The sequence below is a fragment of the Prionailurus viverrinus genome, chromosome D4 (assembly GCF_022837055.1).
Source record: "Prionailurus viverrinus isolate Anna chromosome D4, UM_Priviv_1.0, whole genome shotgun sequence".
Lineage (NCBI taxonomy): Eukaryota > Metazoa > Chordata > Mammalia > Carnivora > Felidae > Prionailurus > Prionailurus viverrinus.
In genome coordinates, this window is record NC_062573.1 from 25,853,801 (window position 1) to 25,875,209 (window position 21,409).

General features: G+C 46.6%; 1 protein-coding gene across 3 annotated transcripts in view; it reads right to left on the reverse strand.

The window, feature by feature from the left end:
- Window positions 1–17,790, reverse strand: part of NR4A3 (nuclear receptor subfamily 4 group A member 3) — a 36,142-nt gene extending 18,352 nt beyond the window's left edge. The window contains exons 1-6 of one of the 3 annotated variants that reach the window (XM_047830396.1): window positions 17,714–17,790; window positions 16,003–16,176; window positions 15,032–15,103; window positions 12,794–13,761; window positions 9,129–9,258; window positions 8,492–8,664 (exon numbers count right to left, since the gene is read on the reverse strand). In XM_047830396.1, the coding sequence (XP_047686352.1) occupies window positions 8,492–8,664; window positions 9,129–9,258; window positions 12,794–13,759 (1,269 nt within the window). In that variant the 5' untranslated portion in view covers window positions 13,760–13,761; window positions 15,032–15,103; window positions 16,003–16,176; window positions 17,714–17,790. Of the gene's footprint in view, window positions 1–8,491; window positions 8,665–9,128; window positions 9,259–12,793; window positions 13,762–15,031; window positions 15,104–16,002; window positions 16,177–17,369; window positions 17,435–17,713 lie in introns of those variants that run through there. The other 2 variants (XM_047830397.1, XM_047830395.1) reach the window with 2 other exon arrangements.
- Window positions 17,791–21,409: the final 3,619 nt, after the last annotated feature.

Here is a 21,409-nt window from a genome sequence, read left to right on the forward strand (position 1 = left end):
GGGAAAGTTAGAAAAAACTGGAAGATTTCCAATCCTCAGCCCTGACTTTCTAGGATCCATCAGGTCCAGTTTGGAGTCCTGGCTCCTCCGCTCTCAATAATCCCACACAGGGCTTGGTTTCTCTGAAGCCCTGGATGTTTCTGTGATGTGGTGGGACTCCACGGGAGCAAAGTCCAGGAGAAGGAAGTAGTCCTTCTTCCCACAGATAGTCAAGGATGTCAGCATGATCCTGGTGTCATGACACTTCCCAACACTTTCTTTCAGCACATACACTACTAGCTGGAGGAGAGTAGAAAAAGGGATTTTATTTTATTTTTTTGCTTTCTTTTCTTATATGAATCTAATTCCATATGACCTCCAAGGACAGGAGGAAAACGCCCTCTAGGAAGCCGACAGCTCTACATGTGAAACTCCTGAGTGATAACTGGAGTAGAGAAAAGAATGTTGGACCAGGCAGCAGGTCATGGGGTCCTCCCCCAGGCTCTAGTATTGACTTGCTGTGCTGCCCTAGACAAGTCACTTAACTTCTCTGGAGAAGGAAGGGACTGGGCTACCTGATTTTGAAGATTCCATCTGGCTCTTTGCACTCAGCTGTCTTTCTCTTACTGATTTCTAGTTTAATTCTATTGTGGTTTGACAACAGACATTGTCTGTTTTCTATTCTTTGAAATTTGTTAAGGTGTATTTTTATGGCACAGACTATCATCTATCCTGGCAAATGTTCCAAATGTTGGTTCTTGCATTCGATGATTTTAAGTGTTGCTAATCATACCAGGTATGATGTTACTGCCTGGAATTTGACACTGATTCAGAATTATTTTGTTTTAAAATAGTATGTTAAACAATTGTATGTTTGGTTAAAAAGACCAAAGGTTGTAAACTTTTCCCTAGGAATGGCACCTAGCAGCTCCCTCCTGTGCTGACTTCTCTGAAACCATGGCTCACAACTCAATAATCACTCTGCTTTCAATATTTGCTCAGAACACTCAGGAGTGTTTAGCTTCCACCCAGCATCCTCTGCAGGGCTCTGTCCCTGCTGGGCTCACATTTCATGCATCCTGCACACAGGGAGATGTAGTCCCTGTGTACCCTGCGTGGGTAGTTGTCTGTGATGGAGTCCAGCAAGGAGAAAAGCCAGCAGGCCTGGCGTGCCAGACTCCAGCCAGACCCTCTGGGCTTCACCTGCAGTGATTCTGGTCCACATTCCAGAATTCTGGGGCCAAACTGGATTCAGCCTGAGCCACCAGTAACTTGGGGGTGACTGGTGGGTCAGCATCCAATGCTAGAGGAAAAGACAAACCCAGTGTTGCCTCTACTGAACATAAGATTTAAAGAAACAGAACAAAACATTTTAGATACTTTCTCACCTGGCCTAGCAGTTTTTATCAAACCTCACCAAGGCATACTGGCCCTGGAGTTGGATGAACCAGATCCCCATTCTCTGCTTCTGTTCTCCTCTACATTACTCTGTCTCTGGGCTAGGCAGGCTTGGGGTTCACCAGAGAAAATCTGGAAACATTTGTTTATTGATCATTCCAATTGAATTTTGGTGAAACAGAGAATGACTTAAAAAAAATGAATCTTTTTTTTCCTGTTTATGTATGCTTTTTATTCCAGCCTGTATGCATAACAGATCCATCAAAAAATCTGTCTTTACTTCTAATCCAAGACACAGTATTATATTTACTAGCCATTTAGAAGAGGATACAGCTAATGTCTCATAGAAGTTTCTCCAAATTACCTAGAATGAGAATCTAAAGCTGAAAACAACCACAGAGGTTAGTTTCCATATGGCAATAATATGGCTGTGTAGATCAGACTTCAGAAACAACGCTGGCCTAAAATAAATTATTCGAATGGGAATCCAGTGAGACCCTTAGTGAATGCCAGCCCTACATTAGCAATGTGACATTTTCATAGCAGAATGGAATCTGATATTATTTACTCTCTCACTGCCAGTCCAGGCTAAATATGTAAAATGTCCTAAGAACGTTTTATCTCCCTGTAGAAGATTATTTTTCCCTGAGTCTTTATATTTCTTTATACATTTTAGATGTGATCACTACATATGAGCCAAACTACATACACATATTCTTAGGTTCTTACACTATAAAAAGTGACACTTTAAAAACTGGCAATGAAAAAAAAAAATTAAAAAAAAAATTAAAAAAAAAAAAAAAGGGGGGCGCCTGGGTGGCTCAGTCGGTTAAGGGTCCGACTTCGGCTCAGGTCACGATCTCGCGGTATGTGAGTTCGAGCCTCGCGTCGGGCTCTGTGCTGACTGCTCAGAGCCTGGAGCCTGTTTCAGATTCTGTGTCTCCCTCTCTCTGACCCTCCCCCGTTCATGCTGTGTCTCTCTCTGTCTCAAAAATAAATAAACGTTAAAAAAAAAAATTAAAAAAAAAAACTGGCAATGAATATGTTTTCCCCCAAATTTCTTCTTTTCTGACCTAACCGCCTCCCCTGCTAAAAAAAAAAAATAATAAACAAAAAAGCCTCCTCTCCTCCCACTAATGGCATCACCACAGTTATACATTTGCTTACTTTCTCTATCTTTCATGTCAGCTGCATGAGGGTGGGACTCTTTTGCTCAAAACTGTGTCTGCTGCTCCAGAACAGTGCCTGACACCCAGTAGCCATTCAATAAATACTTGTTAAACGACTTAGTTACTTTCCGGAAAATTTTTATGTCTATTGCCCATCCCTTCTCAGTCTCAAAAAAGGCTGGGAAATAGATTTGAGGTAAAACTGGATTGTTCTTGGGGCGCCTGGGTGGCGCAGTCGGTTAAGCGTCCGACTTCAGCCAGGTCACGATCTCGCCGTCCAGGAGTTCAAGCCCCGAGTCAGGCTCTGGGCTGATGGCTCAGAGCCTGGAGCCTGTTTCCGATTCTGTGTCTCCCTCTCTCTCTGCCCCTCCCCCATTCATGCTCTGTCTCTCTCTGTCCCAAAAATAAATAAACGTTGAAAAAAAATTAAAAAAAAAAACTGGATTGTTCTTATTAAACTATATTGGTGATTCTCAACCCCTAGTGTGTCAACAGGTCACCTGAGGCACTTGTTAAAAAACAGATTTCTGTCTGCCTCCTCCTCTGCTCCCTGTTCTGATTCCGTAGGTCTGGGTGTTACCCAGGAATTTGAATTCTTAAGCAAACACCCTAGGTCCTTTGGCACACCACACTTTGGGAAATGCTGAGCCCACCCACAGTGGAATTACAGCAAGTGTAATGGTCAGAGGGTCAGGGAAGAAGGCCGGAAGGGATCGTGGCAGTGCATTTAGTCCAATCTCCTCACCATTCAGTTGAGGAAACGAAAGCCCACCGTAGCGCAGGAGCTGGCCTGAAATCATCTAGGGAATTGGTGGCAATTTGAGAGGGTTTTCTGAGTAGCTTCATGAAAACAGTTTTTTTGCAGAGTTTTTATACTGTTTACTTTGTAGTCTAACACGCGTTCGCCCCATTGTTTCTTGTTAACATATTTAAATGCCATTTGCTGGTGCCTGGTTTTATCCCAGCAGCATCTCTTGTACTTGGAATCTCTTACTACATTGAGTGATACCAATTACCAAGCAACATCCTAGTTTCCTGAAAAATACTTGAAATGACCAACTAATGAGGACCTTAAGTATATTTCCTCATCAGTAATTATGCAGGCTCTGAAGCCAAGCCCAGTATCTATATATACTTGTATTGCTAAATGAAAAGCAACTGTGGGACAGAGAATAGCTACATTTCAAGGAGAAACAAATCAAACATGACATGTTTTGACTGCCCTGATATACAATGATCTGAGCTCACTTTTGAAGGAGAGAAGTTTGGCCCAAAGGAGAAGTGAAGGTCCCAGAGCCAGGAACACTTTCACAGAGCGAGGAGCTCTCTCTCTCTCTGGCCTCTAAAACATGCATTCCCTCTGTGACCTGGAACGCAACCCCTCAACCTCCCTTTCCCACAAATGAGAAAAACCCGCTCACTTACTACCTTAAAGGCACACATGCCTGAACGAGAAGGTTAGAACACACCTGCGGGCAAACATTTTCTCCTTTCTCTATTTACCTGATTCACAGGGGAAACTGGCATAGTCATGTCAATAAGTTGTCTTGGTCAAGTCAACTGTCTGATGCAAGTCTGACAGGGCAAATTCTTATTTAAATGTAGTAAGTTATGGATACACACGAAACTGTTAACATTGGTTAACCGCTGAGGAGTGGGATTAGTCAGGAATAAATGAAGAAGAGACTTTCATTTTTCGCTTTATCCTCTTCTAAAAGGGTTACCTTAAAAAACCAATGGGCATATATTACTATTATTGTAATTTCTAAAAACTTAATAAGGGTTCTATTTAAAAAAAGAACTAGTGAGGAGTGAGGAGTGCCTGGGTGGCTCAGTCGGTTAAGTGTCCGACTTGACTCTTGGTTTCAGCTCAGGTCATGATCTCACAGTTTTCATCCCAATCCTGCTTGGTTGGGATTCTGTGCCTCTCTCTCACTGCCTGCTCCTCCCCCACTCACGCTGTCTCTGTCTCTCCCAAAATAAATACATTAAAAAAATAATAAATTTAAAAAACCCTAGTAAATTGTCACTAAATAGAAATGGCAGTATGGTGAAACAGAAACTTAATACTTGCAGTGATGAGATTTGGATCTAGCCCTGGCTCTGCCACTGACCTTAGGCAAGGCACTTAACTCCTTTAAGCCTCTATTTACTCCTCTGAAATTATGGGGGTTGGATTAGATGATCTCAAGGTCACCTCCAGTTCTGTAAATTTGTGTTGAATATATATATACACATTAATATACATATACACACATGCGTATATAAGCATAAAGAAAAGGTATTAAGAAAACTGAATTTCAATGAATGGCATTCCTAAAAAAATTACTAAAACCATAAATTATAACACATAAAGCTGTGGCATAAGTGAAATTGTGTAAGAACATATGAGATAGCGCCTAGCTCAAAGTAGGCACTCAATAAATTCATTTTACTTCATTTTATGTTAATGCTTTTTAGAGATCAAAGCAAGTTGAATCTTGTTAAATAACAAGTTACTTAACACATATTATTAATATATATGCATATATAAATATAAATTCATATAAATGAAAAAACCGTTTGCATTTGGGACAACAAAGTAAACCCCAGAATCACTAAATTTTAGAATTGGAAGGAATTCAACTTCCAAAATAACTTCTCTGCTTGTGAGAAATCCTGTTATGTGTTCTCCTTAGTTACTTCTTGGGTTGTTACTTCTTAGTTACTTCCACAGGAGCTCTTGTGGCTCGGAGAGCTCATCCTTATCTTCAGAATGAGCTGGAAGGGGCCCCCTTCTTCTCCCTCTAGATTTGCCCTTGGGAGCACCAGTCTTCTTTCCACAGGGTAAAAGGGTGACCTAGTCCTGCCAAACTTTTTCCCTTCTCATCCAGTTATCTTCATTTTCTCCAACCATCCTTTGCAAGTTTCCAGAAAAGGTGTGTCCACATCCCTCTTAAACTCCAGTTTGGGACTGGACTTAATCCTTGAAGTGTGGTCTCACAGGACAGTCTATGGGACCACCACCAACTTGGTTCTGGTCCTATACTTTTACCACTGCAGCCCAAGGTAACCTAGCATCCCTTCCTTCCACCACACATGTACTTTGTTGTTCATAGTGAGTGTGCATGGAATAAAGCCCCAAGATCTTCTTAACATGAACTACCGATGGGCGAAGGCTCTCCCATGCTTTAAAATTCTAAATACCGAGCTTCATATTTATTTTTGTTAACTTTGTTCATGATGGCTTCAGCCCATCCTGTTCCAACCTGTCGAAATCACTCTGAATGTTGATACTGACATCCATCATATTAGCGATCCCTCCCAGCTTTCTGTCATCTGCAAATGTGATCAGCATGCCTTCTATGCCTTCATCCAAGTTTTTGATGAAAACTCACTGTATTTTTAAAAAGTCTTTTAATTTAATTGATTTTGGTCCAAGTTTTGATAATTTTGTAAAGCTATCTCAAAGCAGGAGAATCCAAGTTATGAGGTTCAAACTGATTCCAAAACAATGCAATTAAAATAAATATGCTTTACAGAATTGAGCAAGGCTCCCAAGGTAGTATCAATGTGACCTAGACTCAGGCATGGTCAATCTGCTATTTTGGACAAAGCTAACAATTAAATTGGATAAATGTTTGTTGATGAGGATGATGACTCTAGTCTAACACACTGAATAGTGCAGAGGCAAGCAAACACACTGGATTGATTTTTCTGTGTGAAGACAGTTCCCAGGTGGGGCAATTCAAAGTGCTGGAGAGGGTTTGCCACTGAATGACTAATTAGGCCATGTATACCAATAAATGGATAATTTTGGGCCAAAAAATCACTTTTGGGGCCTAAAATCTCTGCACTGATCATCATTAGTGATTTCCAATACCCTGGAACAACGTCAGACTGTGTGCGACAGCCTCAGTGTTGGCAGTGTGGAACAGCTTCATTAATTCAGACTAATTGCACAAGGGGAGGCCAAAGTTGCTTCAGGGAGGAGACATCTTTATTCCCAAATGCCTTTCTAGCACCCACTCTCATTGAAACCAGAGACGCAGGGAAGGAAGCATGGTATGCAGGGGCTCAGATTTTGGGGTCCAACACACTTGGCTTCTAATTGTCTCTCTGATGCATGGCTAGGTGACCTTGGGTAAGTCACTCCTTTCACCTCTCCAGTTTTAATCTCCTCATCTGTGAAACAGATAAGATAACACCTACCTTAATGGTATTGCTGGATGGTGCCTGACATTTGTTGTGTTCACACTTATTAATACATTCAAACAAATGGTAAAGTAGGAAAGGTTGGTCAAGGAGATAATGTACAGTGTACTGTGCTAAAGCTTTGACAAGTACTGAATCTTCTTCACAAACCACCCCAGGAAGTAGATATCATTGTTATTACTCTATCACACAGATGAGGAAACTGAGGCATTAAAGGGTTTAGTCAGTTGCTCAAGGTCACCCATCTACTAAATGATAGTTGTTTGGATTTTCTCCTAGGCCTGCATGTTTCCAAAGCCTAAGCCCTTAACCACTGCATTATTCTGTTATACTATTATTTGAGACTTGACTTTAGTTAAGAGATGCTACTTGTAATCAGAATAAGAGTCCTCAACCTTTGGTGCTAAGGATCTACCATGATTCTCATGTGAAGTCTTGTGATCAGGTGTGGAGAGGAGGCTTCACCGCCTATAATGAGGCTGAGGAGGAGGGAAGGAGGATCACAGCGGGTTTACGAATCACCCCTTCATTTCTGTCAACACTGCAACCCAAAAGGAGGGCACGAAGCAGATATACACATATCTTTGCCAGCTCTTCTGTCAAAAACCTGAAATACTGATGAGACCTGGGGAGGGCAATCTGGAAGTAGCTGCTAAGCCAGATCAACCAACTGGAGATCCCTGGACTTGCCTCTCTCTCATCCCTGTGCAAACTGTGTTTATAAGTTTTCTTGTATCAGAGGGGGGTAACCATCCTCACCGTTCATGGTTTTTTAAATGATGAAATGAGACAACGCACCACAATGTCTAGCATGTAGAAATAGCTCAATAACTGTGTTTTTCTCCCCCTTTCTTTCCAACTCTGGTGAGACCCATCTTATTAGAAGTTTCTCTTCTAAGTCTTTTTCAAAACTGCCTTTCAGTAAAGTTTATACATTTGCTCAGAAAAATCCCTTCTCATGGTCCTCCTCTGTGTTATCCAAATTTCCAGGAATTTTCAGAGTTCAAGCTGATGACATTTTACTATATCTCATATGAAATAAAAATATTGATATGCCTTGGTTGACTTCAATAACAATATTGGTGCTTATTTTATGTTTTTCAAAACCATCATTCGTGTGTGACTGATGTTCAAAACATCCCGCTGGGGTTAAATATTGTAATCATCTCCACTGTGGGGATGAGAAAGCCAAGAGCAGGAGCCAGGTGACACAGGCAGGAAGCAGCAGAGGCAGCATTCCATCCCAGTGTCCCTGACACCTCCCAATGTCAAAGCCAGAGCTTGCTCCTCTCCATCAGTGGTCTAGTCCCTCTGTTCAGAGGGCAGGTCAATCAATGCCCATGCAGTTGGGTAAACTGCTTAAGGATAACTTGAGGCCCACCCAGATGGTGTGATCACAATATGAAAAAAATTGGTAGTCATTTCCTCTAAACCGTGAAAGAAATCTACACACTGTAATTCACCTGTGCAGATTTTTCGTTGGCACAACCACCAGGAATCCTACAACAATGGTATGACAGGTGCAGCACCGTCAGGGTCATTTGTTAAGGCATTTAGAGATCCAATAAGGCAAAAATGATTTGGTGCAATGGATGCACCGGAATTGCTAAATGAAGTGAGAAATATAGGAGAGGTATGAAAATTGTTTAGTACAGTGCCAGGCACAAAGTCATTCAATCTACTGTCGTTAGTAGTATCATGAATAGGGACTCTGATCATTCATTCGAAAAGCAGGACATCACAAAACTTACTCTGGAGTAATCGAGATCTCTGGGTGTTGAGTCTGTTAAAGCTCGGACAAGGGCATTCATCATACAGATCGGAGGAGAAGGTGGAGAGGGCTGAGAAGGTTCCTGCTGTAATGGGCTCTTTGGTTTGGAAGGCAGCCGACCTCTCCTCCCTTTCAGACTATCTGTACGGACAACTGATACCAAGAGAAAGAAAGAAAAAATGTCTTCAGAGATATCCACGAAGAGCCATAAATCACAAAAAGGAATCAAAACACATTACAGTGGAGCAATCATTAATGGGACCAACCATTTAAAGGTGGCAGTAAGTTTGGAATAATATGCGCACAATGATTTAATGAGAGTTGAAACAAGCAGAATAAAAGCCACCCATACTTACATTTGGTAATGAATTAGCCCTAAAAGTCTCCTTCTTAAATAGAACAGAGATGTATGTACACAAGCTCTCTATTGATTTTGAGAAATTAGAATAAGTGGTCCTCAGCTATTTTTAAATGCTAATATACACCATAAAAATAAAATGTGGGAAAGAAGGGGAAACTAGGAAAATTCACCCATCCCAACGTCAATATTAACATTTTTTTCAGTGATATCTAAGAATATGTGTAAACAAGCTGAACAAAAAGCATTATGTCCATACCTTCTTTAACCATTCCAACACTGAGACACTTCTGAAATCGACAGTACTGACATCGGTTTCGACGTCTCTTGTCTACAGGGCAGTTTTTATTTGCCAGGCAAACATATTTTGCATTTTTCTGAACTGTTCTCTGAGAAAACACAATACAGAGATAGTCAACTAATAGTTTCTGGAAAGAGGTAGGACCTGACAAGATGTATTTTAATTACAATGTGAAAAGCGACAGTGCAATTCGTATAATTAGATAAATTTAATTTCCTAACACGCTAGCCTGCAGGAAAAACAATTTTATTAGTGTTAGCTGCTGACAATGAAAATCATCTCGGATTGTTCTGAAGCAAGTCTCAGGAGACACCCAAGTCTGAATGATAAAATCATATCTGAAATTACCAGGTCAACGTATCATACCTTGGAGGATTAGATTATCTCCACTTTTAATATCCCTTTGGGAACAATTTTCTACTTGTTCCACTCCCCTGATTATTGCTGACCTTATTAAAATAAAATCAAAATTATCTGGGATGTACTTTGTTGGCTATCACTATTGTAAGTCAAATATCACAGTAACTGGCTTTGTTCCCCAATAGAGATGAAATCTTAAAAAGCAAAATGAGAACTTGACTAGTTATAACATATCGGAAATGTTTTAATGCAAAAACAAAAAAATCACTCAATCGGCCTATATCATTTATTTAACCTTCAAAATATTAAGATAATACATATTAAAAGAATGTTCTCTTAAGAGAATATGTATAGTAAACTGGTCATTTCTGATTTTTCAAAGAAAAATCTTAAAATTGGTTACTAAAAACCACTACCACACAGAAGGAAAAAAACCCAGGAAAGAGTAAAAGAAAGAAATATGAGAGCCATAAATTTTCAATGAAAATTTCCATTAATAGGTCATTTCAAAAATGACTATTGACACAGACATCAAAATAGCCATATTGTAAATGACACATCATAAAACTTGGACTTGGATATAAGAATGATGTTGTATTCTTCAGAATCACATATATTTTTAAATGACACATGGAGAAATAATTAAAGCGTATTTTATGCTCCAGATTTTCAAAATAATGATTTATTTTTTAAAAGTTAAAGACACTTGTGCAAACGGATGTGTATTTACCACTTGGGGGAAATCATTCAGAAATCACCTGAATCTATACAACTCTAGATAGAGCAGAAAGTTGAATTTTATTTGGTAAGCCTGGGCTGCATTTAAAAAAAAAAGGAAAAAAAGAAAGAAATCGAGATAATTTGGGATTGGTGATCTATTTTGGGTCCAAAATTCTAGATTTACTTTCAATCTTTTACTTTTAGCAATCCTCAACCCCCACGTATTAGTTTTCATCCTATCGCCTTTTAATTTCATTTCAGGAAATGGTTTCTAAATTGCTTATATAAAACTTAAAAAATCTACCAAAGCCAGATCCATTTAGTTTAAAATGCAAAATTCCAAAACACAAACGTGTTTCTGAATTTCCAGCATTTAAATTCTCAACAGTCTTTAAGGGTAGGAAACTTATGTTTTCTGAATGAAGCTCTCTTTCATTGGACATGCAGTAATTTCTAAAACTCTATTTCTTGCCATCATCCTCAAGGCTCTCTGCCAGTTTGAGTGCTGGTGGCATTTTGCTTCAGGTATACATTTTCCCAATAACCTGAAAGCTTCCCCACATTTGTGTGTGCCTGCACAGTTTAAGGACAAGGAGAGATCGTTACGGTTCAATCACTGAATGCCCATCATTAACTGCACTTCGTGTCACATTTTTAAAGAATTCAATTTAATGGTAGAAAGCCACTGGGTCAAACCGGCTCCTGTTCCTTTAATTAACAGATCTGTGGGGTGGTTCTCCCTGATCCTACCCCCACCCTTTCAAGTATAGATTTGTTTTCAAGGCATTGCTGCAGAAAAGGGACGCTGTTGGGGAACACTTAATTGACATTTCTAGACTAGGAATGTATTACCATTCCTATATTTTGGTTAACTCTCAATTATTCAGAGGTGATTATATTTGTGGGTTAATCGTACTTCTCTTAATTGTTTTTTTCCTTTCTTTTACCCTTTCTGGCTGCCTGTTTCCTTGCCCACCAGCATTTCCACTGACATACTGTGAAAATGAAATCTGCTAAAGGAAAGTGGTTAACTTGAAAGTAACCCTGCTAAAGCTTGGGTAGTTAAGAAAAAAAAAAAAAAAAAAAAAGAAGAAGAAGAAGAAGAAGAAGACTAACCTGAGGGTTCTACATTTAACATACCTCCTGTATGGCACTTAGCATAGTGCAAAGTCTTTCCACAAGCATTTTCTCATATATCTGCAGAATTTAATTAAGCACATGAATCCTAACTCCAGATCAAAAATAATTATTGCTTGCTGGTAGGTATACCAATCCACAAACATGTGCATTTTTACAAATACTCTGCAGGTTTCATTTGATAATGAACTAGTGTTCTATGGCCATTTAAAGATTATAAAGTGCATTCATAAATGTCTTATCTAATTTAGTACTCATAGCCCTTCTCTGAATTTTATTCACCTGACTGGAAAACTGAAGCCTAGAAAGGCATATCATGCTCAGCGTCATAGACTGGTAGGTGACAAGATCAAGGACTCCTATTTGAATGTTCTGACTCCAATTTTAGCACACTCCCAGATATATCCTATTGGCCCCCCCATACCAATTACCCAATCAGCATCTAGCTTCCCTTCTCCCTCCACCCTGCCCAGCACTGGAGGTTAGGGAGTGGTTCCTGTGGGAAAACATTTGTGGGTTTGCAAATGCCCGAGATAATGGCCAGGGGAGTAGGGAGGGTGGCACAGAATTAAGTGTCTGAAGAAGTCTGGGAGTCAATAGCAAAAGTAGAGCAGCAAGAGAACAAGGCCTCTTCTTCAGTGGTAGAGAGAGCACTGGCCTCAAGAGTTGAAAGAAAAAGGCTGAAACTGCCAAACTTGCCGCTAAGTCACCATTTCTAGCCTGCACAAGACTTCTCCTAGGCCTCAGCCTCCTCCCAGGTAAACTATGGGGGAGGCTGAAGCGTCTCGAACTGTAAAATTCCCCTTTGGGGCTGAGCTAATGAACAGCATCTACACCTGGCACTGCATGTGGCACAGAGTTGGAGGGGACTGGTGAGACCCAGCTTCTGTCTTCCACAGAGGGAGCTGCCCCAGAGTGCATCAGCCACTTGCTCCTGTCTATTCTGTTGCTGCAGATCTTGGACGAGGGTGCACACTTTGGGATCATGCAAACGTGACTTGGCATCCTGCCTCCCTCTCGCTCTGAACCTGTGTCTTAGGGTAGCTGAGTAACATCTCCCAGCCTCCATTTCCTCATCTGTGAAACAAGGATAATTAATAACCACCTTCAAGACACTGTTAATAAAAATAGCTACTGGGTGGCCAGAATTCAATCTCAATATGCTGAAGGTTCCCTCTGGAAAAATGTTCATTGAGGTAAAGCCATGTCAGGAGGTTCACTGCCCCCTGGAGTCCATCCGGCTTGGCCTCCTGTAATGGACCTCAAGTTAAAACCCCCTGAGAGAGCGCATGTGAAGGTGCCAGGAAGGGCTACAGGAACGCACCCCTTGGCTGCTCACTTGAGCGGGTGGCACAGGAGGCTGGCCGCAGGGGGGAGGGGGGCGCCAGGAGGAGGCGTGCGCTCACCTTGAAGAAGCCCTTGCAGCCCTCGCAGGTGCGCACCCCGTAGTGCTGGCAGGCGGCGTTGTCCCCGCACACGGCGCACGTGCCCTCGCCCGACGACGAGCTCCTGTTGGGCGGCGACGGCAGGCTGGGGCTCTCGCCCAGCAGGCTGGACGCGGTGGGGGAGGCCGTGAGGCCCAGCGGCGGGAAGGCCAGCGCGGCCGCCCTCTTGGCCAGCGGCAGCCCGTACGGGTGGCCCTCGAGCGCGGCGGCCTGGCTGCTGGCGGCGGCGGCGGCGGCTCCCAGTGGCAGGCTGAGCGCGGCGGCGGCCGTCGGGTCGTAGCCCAGGTGGTGGCCGCCGGCCGGGCTGGGCGCGGGCGGGTGCGGCGGCGAGGGCTTGAAGTGGAAGAGCGGGAAGCGCGCGCCGGCCACTGTGGGCACCGCCTTCATCGGCGGGTCGAGCAGCGGGCCGGGAGCGATGCAACCCTGCGCCGAGGGCAGCGCGTCGTCCCACAGCGCCCCCGCCTGCGGAGGGAAGCCTGGCGTGGTGGGTGTGGACGGCGGGGACGGCTTGAAGTACATGGAGGTGCTGGGCAGCACCTCGTCCTCCGGGCCGGAGGGGGGCGGAATGGAAGGTTGCTGCTGCTGCTGCTGGTGGTGGTGGTGGTGGTGATGGTGGTGATGGTGGTGATGGTGGTAGTCGTGCGCGCGGCCCTCCTCCATCTTGATCAAGGGCCGTGGCCCAGACGGCTGCATTTGGTACAGGCAGGAGGGCTTGAGTTCGTAGTTGCTCGAGTAGCCCTCCATGAAGGTACTGAAGCTGGGCAGGGACGTAGTGGCCGTGGCCGTGATCTCAGTGCTGCCAAGGTCCATGGTCAGCTTGGTGTAGTCTGGGTTCATAATCTCCGTGGTGTATTCCGAGCCGTAGGTCTGCACTGCATAACTGGAACCTGGAGGCGAAGGGCTATACTGGGCTTGAACGCAGGGCATATCTGCAGGACAAAGGGACAGGGAAAAGGGTCTTTCAGAAGCAAGTCAGCACTCTCTTCTAGCTGACAGGTAGCACTGGATTCATTGCTCTCTAATCTGGGAAATGGGATAGGAAGTGACATCTTTTCCTCCTTCTGGTAGCATAGATTTAAAGCTCCATGCTTACTTTCTTTCCTGGGAAGAAAGCAGAATCCCTGACAGACTGTCAAAGGGGCACAGAATGCCAAAACCAGGACTCCTGGGGATCTCTGTGCCCACCTTCCTTCCCTTGCCCTTGTCCACCACCAGATCTGGAAAATTTGATTTCTTCCTTCATAAGCCCAGTGGTGTTTTTACAAAGTGGTTTTAAGTCCTATAAACTAATTGGGGGTGGTCTCAGCCACAAGTTGGGAGGACAAAAAGAAAGCCAGTGAATGCTCTGTTGGTTTATTTTTGGGGAAAGAGGCCAGGAGTCCCCCAAGTCACACACATTGATTTATACATTTATGAGTTGGTTAAAAAAAAAGGGGGGGGGTGTCCTATGTGGGACTTACTGGCCAAGGGAGACTGACATTCTAACATTTTATGAGTGCCAACTGAGCCTACCCACACACGTTGTGGTCGCTTTCTCCCACCCCCTCCCCATTTCTCCAAACACAGCCAGCAGCCTACACAAACTGGACCCCTGTTGATGACTTCAGCCAGCTAGGTGGAGAGGTGGGAACACAGGCCCAGGAAATGGACTCGGGGGAGTGTGTGCCATCTGCAAAGAAAAAGATCAGCAGCTGCAACAAAACACCCACCAAACGTGCTCTCTGCCATGTACAGTATATATATATATATTTTTTCCAATTCTGACTAATAAAATATATCAGTAGCTGTTTTAAGACAACAGTTTATAGCTACTGTAATAGGTGAGTTAGTCTACAAATTTTTTATGGCAGAAGAATTAGTACCCTTAGAAAAGAAAGCAGCCGCTTAGTAGGTTTAGTTTCTATGTTGAGCCCCCAAAGAGATGGGTATCCAGGGGGCTTATTATTGTTCAGAGAGGTTGAGCTGGATGAGAAGGCCCTGAGAATTATTGGACCTAGTGGATGTTTATCTAGTTATTTCCCTTTCTTTATGGCTAACTAGAAATGATACAATGGGCAGCTTCTGGTGGTTGGTTTTTCTGAACTGGAGGAAAACCAAGTGCTTAGCCTCTACCTGGAGTCTATGGTATAGAAGTTGTGACTAATAAGAAAAAAGAAAAAAAGTCAATACTTCACACTTCCTTTGACATCTTTCTCTTACCCACATTTCCAAATCTGATTGAGTCATGTGTGTATGGGATGAAATCTTGACTTGGAAAAAGGTGATGAGGGCCTGTTGGAAGAAGCAGTGATAAGGAGAGTCCAGTTCAAGCCTTCATTTTTCAAGAAGGGCCTTCAAAACACTCTCTAGTTTGATGTTAAAAGATTACTTTTCCTACTGTCTTGTTGATGGGGTGAAATGAAAGACTAATGATTTAAAAGAAAGGCCACTGCCTGATGTTCCATCTATTCTCCTTCAGCACCTCTAGATTTCTCCATTAGTCTTCTGTCATCCTTCCTTGCCAGTCCCTACCCATTGCTCTTCCTCATGTCTTCCTGAGGTCTCCAGCCAGAAGATGAGTCTGCTTGGGACTAAGTTCTATTTATCTGCATATCTTTGGTGACCACAGCCCAGGGACCTGGCATCTCTTTAACAAATGCAAAAAAAGAGGTGTAAGGAGCCAAAACCTGCAATCCTTTCTTTTGCCCAATTCGAATTTACTCCTTGGTTTCCTGCTTAAATGCTTTTTCCCTTTTCCTCTGAGCTTCAATAATCCAAACTTCTGCACCAAAGGATTTGGGTTTTATACAAACATGAGCTCTGTATTGCTCAAAGTGATCCTGTAACTTTTACATGCATTATAAACTGAATATAAAAGGAGAGCAAAAATGAAGACATTAAAATGTATAAAAAGATCCTAATTTTTTATATGCATTACATTTTTCTTAGGAAAAATATTTTTGAGAAATGCAAGGCTTAATTTAATCTGGCTGCTCCACTAGGTAGCAACAGGGTGTGGTATCCAGAGGAGCTTCGTGCGATGAGGCCACCTGTGCTGTGAAATGCGTGGCCAGCAGTCACTGTCCTGGCGCTGGGCAAGTCGGAACAGCCTGCCTGCTGGACGTGTGGCTCCCCCCATCCCCCACCTCTCCAAACCTGGGAGGGATAAAGGGTCGTGTTTTCAGACCTACCTGGAGGATATCTTGCGCGCTGAATGGTGGGGCTGTGGGTCTCTCCAGCAGAGGCTGAGAGGGTAGGAGGCGGGGAAGTCCGGCGAGGCGAAGCGGTCACAGTGCTGCCTGGCTCCGCGGAGGGTCCAGTCTCAGGGCCGGGGCTTGCCGGACTGCGCTCTTCCGCAGTGGGCTCTGCGGGCACCGGGAGAGAGGACAGAGCTCAAAGTGAGACCAATCTGGGTCGTCGCAGTCTGGGCTGGACGTATTGGGAGGGGGCGGGTTGGTAGGGGGTCTCTATGAATGCTATGTTAATTATAAAGAATGGTAAAGGGCTAGAAAGCAGTGCTTAAGATGAACGGAGTCCCTGGGCACTAAGTGTCACATCACCTCGGGGGTAGCCACAGAAAGCTTGTCAGCACACACTGCACTTTCTGGCGTTTTGTGGCACCTAAACCTAGGCTAAAAAAAGTGTATTCTGTCATCGCCCAGAAATTGATCTCTCTGTCCCTACAACCGGTTCTGAGCTCGTTAAGTCAAGGAAACCAAAGAAAGAGCACCTGAGGAAGAGTTTCGCCCGAATTCAAGGGGTCAGTGAGTGTGCACGAGCGGAAAATAGCCATTTTCCAACTCCTGTCCTCCCCCCCGCCTCCCCACCCCTCAAATACAAAATTTACACGTTGCATAGGAAATGCACAAGGTCCGGAACGAATGCGTGAATGCCCCGAGGAATTAAGAAAGTCTGCGCTTTTCATTCTAAATGCTAATGGAGCTTCGCTTCTATTAGCCGCGAGTTTCGGGGGCCAGGGGTCAAGCAAACAAAAGGGCACAGTGGAAATAGGCCCGCGCTGGAAACAAGGGGACAAGGCGGCTGGAGTTCCAGGCTGGTGGGGTGGGCGGAGGGAGGCCCCCTGCACCCAGCAGGCGGTATCCCTGAGGGTGGGCGACTTCGAGGCTCGGGGCCATCCGGCGGCCCAGAGGGGGCACATTCCGGAGGGCGCCCAGCGCGGCTCCCGGGCAAGCGTCTCTGCGCTCAGCCTCATCGAAACTTTGTAGCTGGAAGCGCAGCTCCGCGGGCCTCAGGGGAGGGATCCCCTGCCCCAAATTCTGGCCTACAGCGCCCCCTTTGCCTGGACCCGTTCATTTCTAGAGGGTTGGGAACACAGAACTGAAAAAAACCAAAACACAACCCAAAAAAACCTCGGGGGTGCGCGGGCCGAGAGGGGAGTGTAAGTTTCGTCCCCCGCCGCCCCTGCGCCAGGAGCTTGCCTGAAGGGAGAGAGTGGGTAACAGAACCCCCAGGTCCGGGAAGCCCTGGAAAGCCAGGAAACGGGGGATTCCCTTGCCACCCCCAGCCCCAGCCCCTGCCGTGCCCCAGCTGATCGTACGGAAATCTTGCGCTCGCTCTAGCGCAAGCACGGGCGGATCTTCCCACGGCTGTAGCAGGAGCTTCCCGTCCGCCCCGAATTTTTAATGCGAATCTCCAGCAACCTTCCACCACCTCCTGCAGTAGGTGCCCTCATTCCTGCCCTCCCCTGGGTCCTTTCGAGCAGAGTCTTTCTCCGAGGATCGGCTTCTGACTCGGCTCGGCGAGGGTTGCGTCTCCTCAAGGAATGGGCTCCCCTCGAGCTCCGGGCGTTCGCGGGAAAAAGCCACACCACGTTTCCTACAGCCGAGCCAAGAGCCCCATGGCTCCCCCCCCCCCCCCCCGCCCACTCCCATGGCCGGTTACCTAGGCAAAGCCTCCGCGCCTGGAAACACGTTCCGTCGCTCCCGCTCGCGGCCGCCGAGGCCGGGAGCACTGAGCCTCGGGGTTGTAAATTAGGTAGAAATAACTACCTCTGTCAAAGCTCCTTTCTTTCTCGTGGGCAGCCGAAAGGAACACCCCCGTGTTCCCCTCCCCGTGGTGAAGTGTGTGGAGGAAACCGTGAAACGCACCATTGTGACCGGGGCTCCTCCGCGGAGTTTCCAACCCTGGGGAGCGGGGGCGGAGGTTGGGCGGGGGCAGTAGGAGTGGAGGAGAGACCGACAGAAAGGGAAAGACAGAGATTCTCAGAAAGACCGAGGGAGAGGAGACAAACCGCGGGGGAGAATTTCTGCGAGCGCGCGTCCGCAGGGAAGGGAGTGGGTGGGTGCGGGGGGAGGGAGCCGGTGTGGAGATTGCCTAGCCAAAGGAGTCTTTGATATTCACGTTAGGAGCGCCGAATACAGGTAAGATAACTCGAATGAACTCTAACTTCATTCATTGTCCCTAAGTAGCCGCGTTGGGCGGCTTTTTTCTTTCCCCAACTCAGTTCTGTAAAATACTTCTCTGTCGTGGGAATAGAAGATTCAGGACAGATTTGTCCTTTACCTCTGTCCTGGCACCCTAAGGCTCTGGGATAACAGCCCGAGATTTCTGATTACTAAACTCCTTGCAGCACTTCCCTCTGAAGAATCCAGAGGCGTAAATAAAAGGCAATCTCCAGGAACGTTCTTTAGAAGCAAGGGGCAAATGCTTTCTCTCTTACTACTGACCCAAGCTTCCAACGGGTTCGAGAGGTGCCTTTGGAAGCCCGTCTCCGCAGGCTGCGCTCTCACAACCGCTCTCCTCTCACCACTGAGAACTTTCATTTATTTCTATTAAGAGCAAAACACTCAGAGCAACTTCTCCAAAAGTCAGTTAAGAGTGAAACATTCCCACACCAAGCCAAGGCCCGAAGGAAAGGAACACCATCCCCACGCGTGTCCGGGCTCGGGAGTCGGCAATTACACCCGATTACCTCTGAAGGGAAAAGTGTATACGGGCAAGTAGGCTACGCCAGGCAGACGTGCCTAGGAGAGCCCCAGGCTCATTTCAATACAATAAGCCACATTCCTACAATTACGCCCTGTTTCCAGAGATCACCGGAGCGCCTTTGCAAACTCCAACCACTGCTGCCCAGGCCCCTTCCCTCTCAAGCTTCCTCCCAGCCAACCAGCTGGGAGTCACCATTAGATATATTAACTTGGACCCACTGAAGCCCCTATTTTCAATCCTAGTTAAAAGGCAGGAAAATTACTGCCGTTCATCACCGGAGCTGCAACTCCCTGCCGCTGCCGCTGCCGCCGCCGCCGCCGCCGCCGCCGCCGAGAGCATCATTACCATGACAACTAGAGCCGAAATACCCTGAATTACATCGCTGGAGCTGCTACTGCACAAATCCCGGTCCTCCTCTTTGTTAGAGGCTTTTCGCCTCTTCGGGTGGGGGGAGGAATCCCACGAGCTTCAGAGATCCCCGCGGGCCCGCTACAGGGGAAAAGTTTCAGATCAGAACCCACCGGGCCACTCGGCGAGCAAAGCCAGAGCGAGGAGGCGAGGGGGAAAAACCCCACACTCAAAGTTGTCAATTTCGGGAGCGACGCTTCCCAGCGCGCCAACTTTTTAACAAGTCCCCCAATTAACTGGGCGAATCTCATACGTACTCGAGTGCTGTAGCGGTTCCGTCTTTAGAGCGAGTTTCTAGAGAGCTGCCCCGAAATCTGCACTGGGGGGGAGTCACAGCTGCTGTCCCGGAAGGGCTGCGGTGTACAAGCCCAGCGGCTCCCAGAGGTGGTGCGCGTCTGGCAGGGGATGCTGCGATCCCGACTCATGGGAGAGTGCCGGCGAGGGGTTCCGCGGGCGTCCGGGCTCCGGCCGCGACCAGGGGGGAGGATGCCGCCGCAGTTCCCACCTCCAAGGCCACCGCCGGCGCTGTCAGCGTTGCAAAGTGAGTCCGGGAGGGGCGTCCGGCTGCCGCGCAGCTCTGCACGGGCGAGGGCGCGGGGCGAGAGGGGTGTGAGCGCGCGGGAGAGAGTGGAGAGTGTGTGCGGAGCTTGTGTGCGCGCGTGTCTGTGTGTGCGAGTGAGGGAGCGGGTGTGAGCTCGTCTGTGTGTGGGGAGCGGAGGAGGAGCAGGAGCTGGAGGGGTGGGGGGCGGGAGGCAGGAGACTCCGCTCTCCCGGCTGCGCGTTCGCTCGCTCTCTCGGCACGTCATTTATGCCACAGGAGCCCTAGCGGCCTCTCCATAGAGTGCCTGGAATGCGAGACGTCAATGTGACGCCATGGGACGCTACGTCACCCTCCTCCTCCCTCCCCTGGCCCAGCCGGTTCCGCGTGTGCGAGGGAGGGTGTGTGTGTGTGTGTGTGTGTGTGTGTGTGTGCATGTGCGCGCGCGCGCGCGCGTTCCCCGGCCATTCTCGGGGCTGCACAATGGAAACTGCGCGGCACGGCCAGCCCCGGCAGGGGGGCCTTTTGGACCCGCGCCGCCAATCCCTTCGCAGCGGCGCTGCTCTCCTGGGCGCGAGTCTGCGAGAGGGTGCAGCGGCCCGCCCGCGGGTCAGGCGGGACCGCCCAGCTGTCAGGCTCGGGTGGAGTAGAGTTGGAGGAGTGCTGCTGGCGCGCCTCCGAGGCTGCCCCGAGGCATGGAGCCAGGGAGAGGGGGGTAAGGGAGAGGACAGCTCTTCCGAAAGGGAAGGCTCCGCCAGCCAGCTTCTCCGAGTGACCTGGCAGCCGGTGCAGGAGTCAGGCACCGGCCCGAAGACTCCCTGAGGTGCAGCTGCGCTTTCCTCAAGCAACAATTCCAAAGCTGTTTAAGTCTCTCTGGCCCTCAGCGTGTAGTCTAATCCCTCTCCTCCTATAATTTGCTGAGTGCGTGTTTCGCACTGGGATGCAGATGGCTCCGGGAAGATAAGGTTTTATTTCTTTATACTAAGGTGTGGATTTCCTAACTGGACCCACTATAACCCAACTGAGTGCACATCCATCATCCACGTGCGCGCTGCAGAAGAAACTACTTAATGTGTGTAAAAGAAACACACGTGTTGAACAGCTGAGCGGGTCTGACTGTTGCAAATCATTACCCCCCCCCTCCCCGCAGAAATGGAAATCTCAGCTCGCACTTTCACTTTTTGCTCGTTGCCCCTCTCCCAATCTCCCAAATTAAACATTTCGAAATCAATCAACAAGATTTATTAGTGAGTCCCTCGCCATGGGATTTGCTCTGGTCTTCTGGGACACATTTGTCATGAAACAGTGTGCTGAAAGCCTCAGCACCTGTGTGAGGGAGAGCAATTTCTTCCTGGAAATGTTGAATTTAAGTGTGTATTTCTTGCTGAAAACAAAAACAAAAATTTATCAGAGTTAAAGTCTCCTAGTTTCAACGTGCAGCTGAGTGAAAGCAACCTCTCTAGAAATTAATTTTTGAGGTGGAGAAAATATTTGAGTGAAACAATGCAGACAGGCATGGTCCCCATGTGGTCTGCTTGAATCAGATGCGGCATTCTATTTCTTTGACCTGTCCCAATCTTTGCGTGTGTGTGTATGCGTGTGTGTGTGTGTGTGTGTGTGTGTGTGTGTGTGGCGTAGTGGGAGGGGGGGTAGTATCCCACTGTCGACAGCTCAAGGTTCAGAATCGAAGGTTCGAGTTAGCA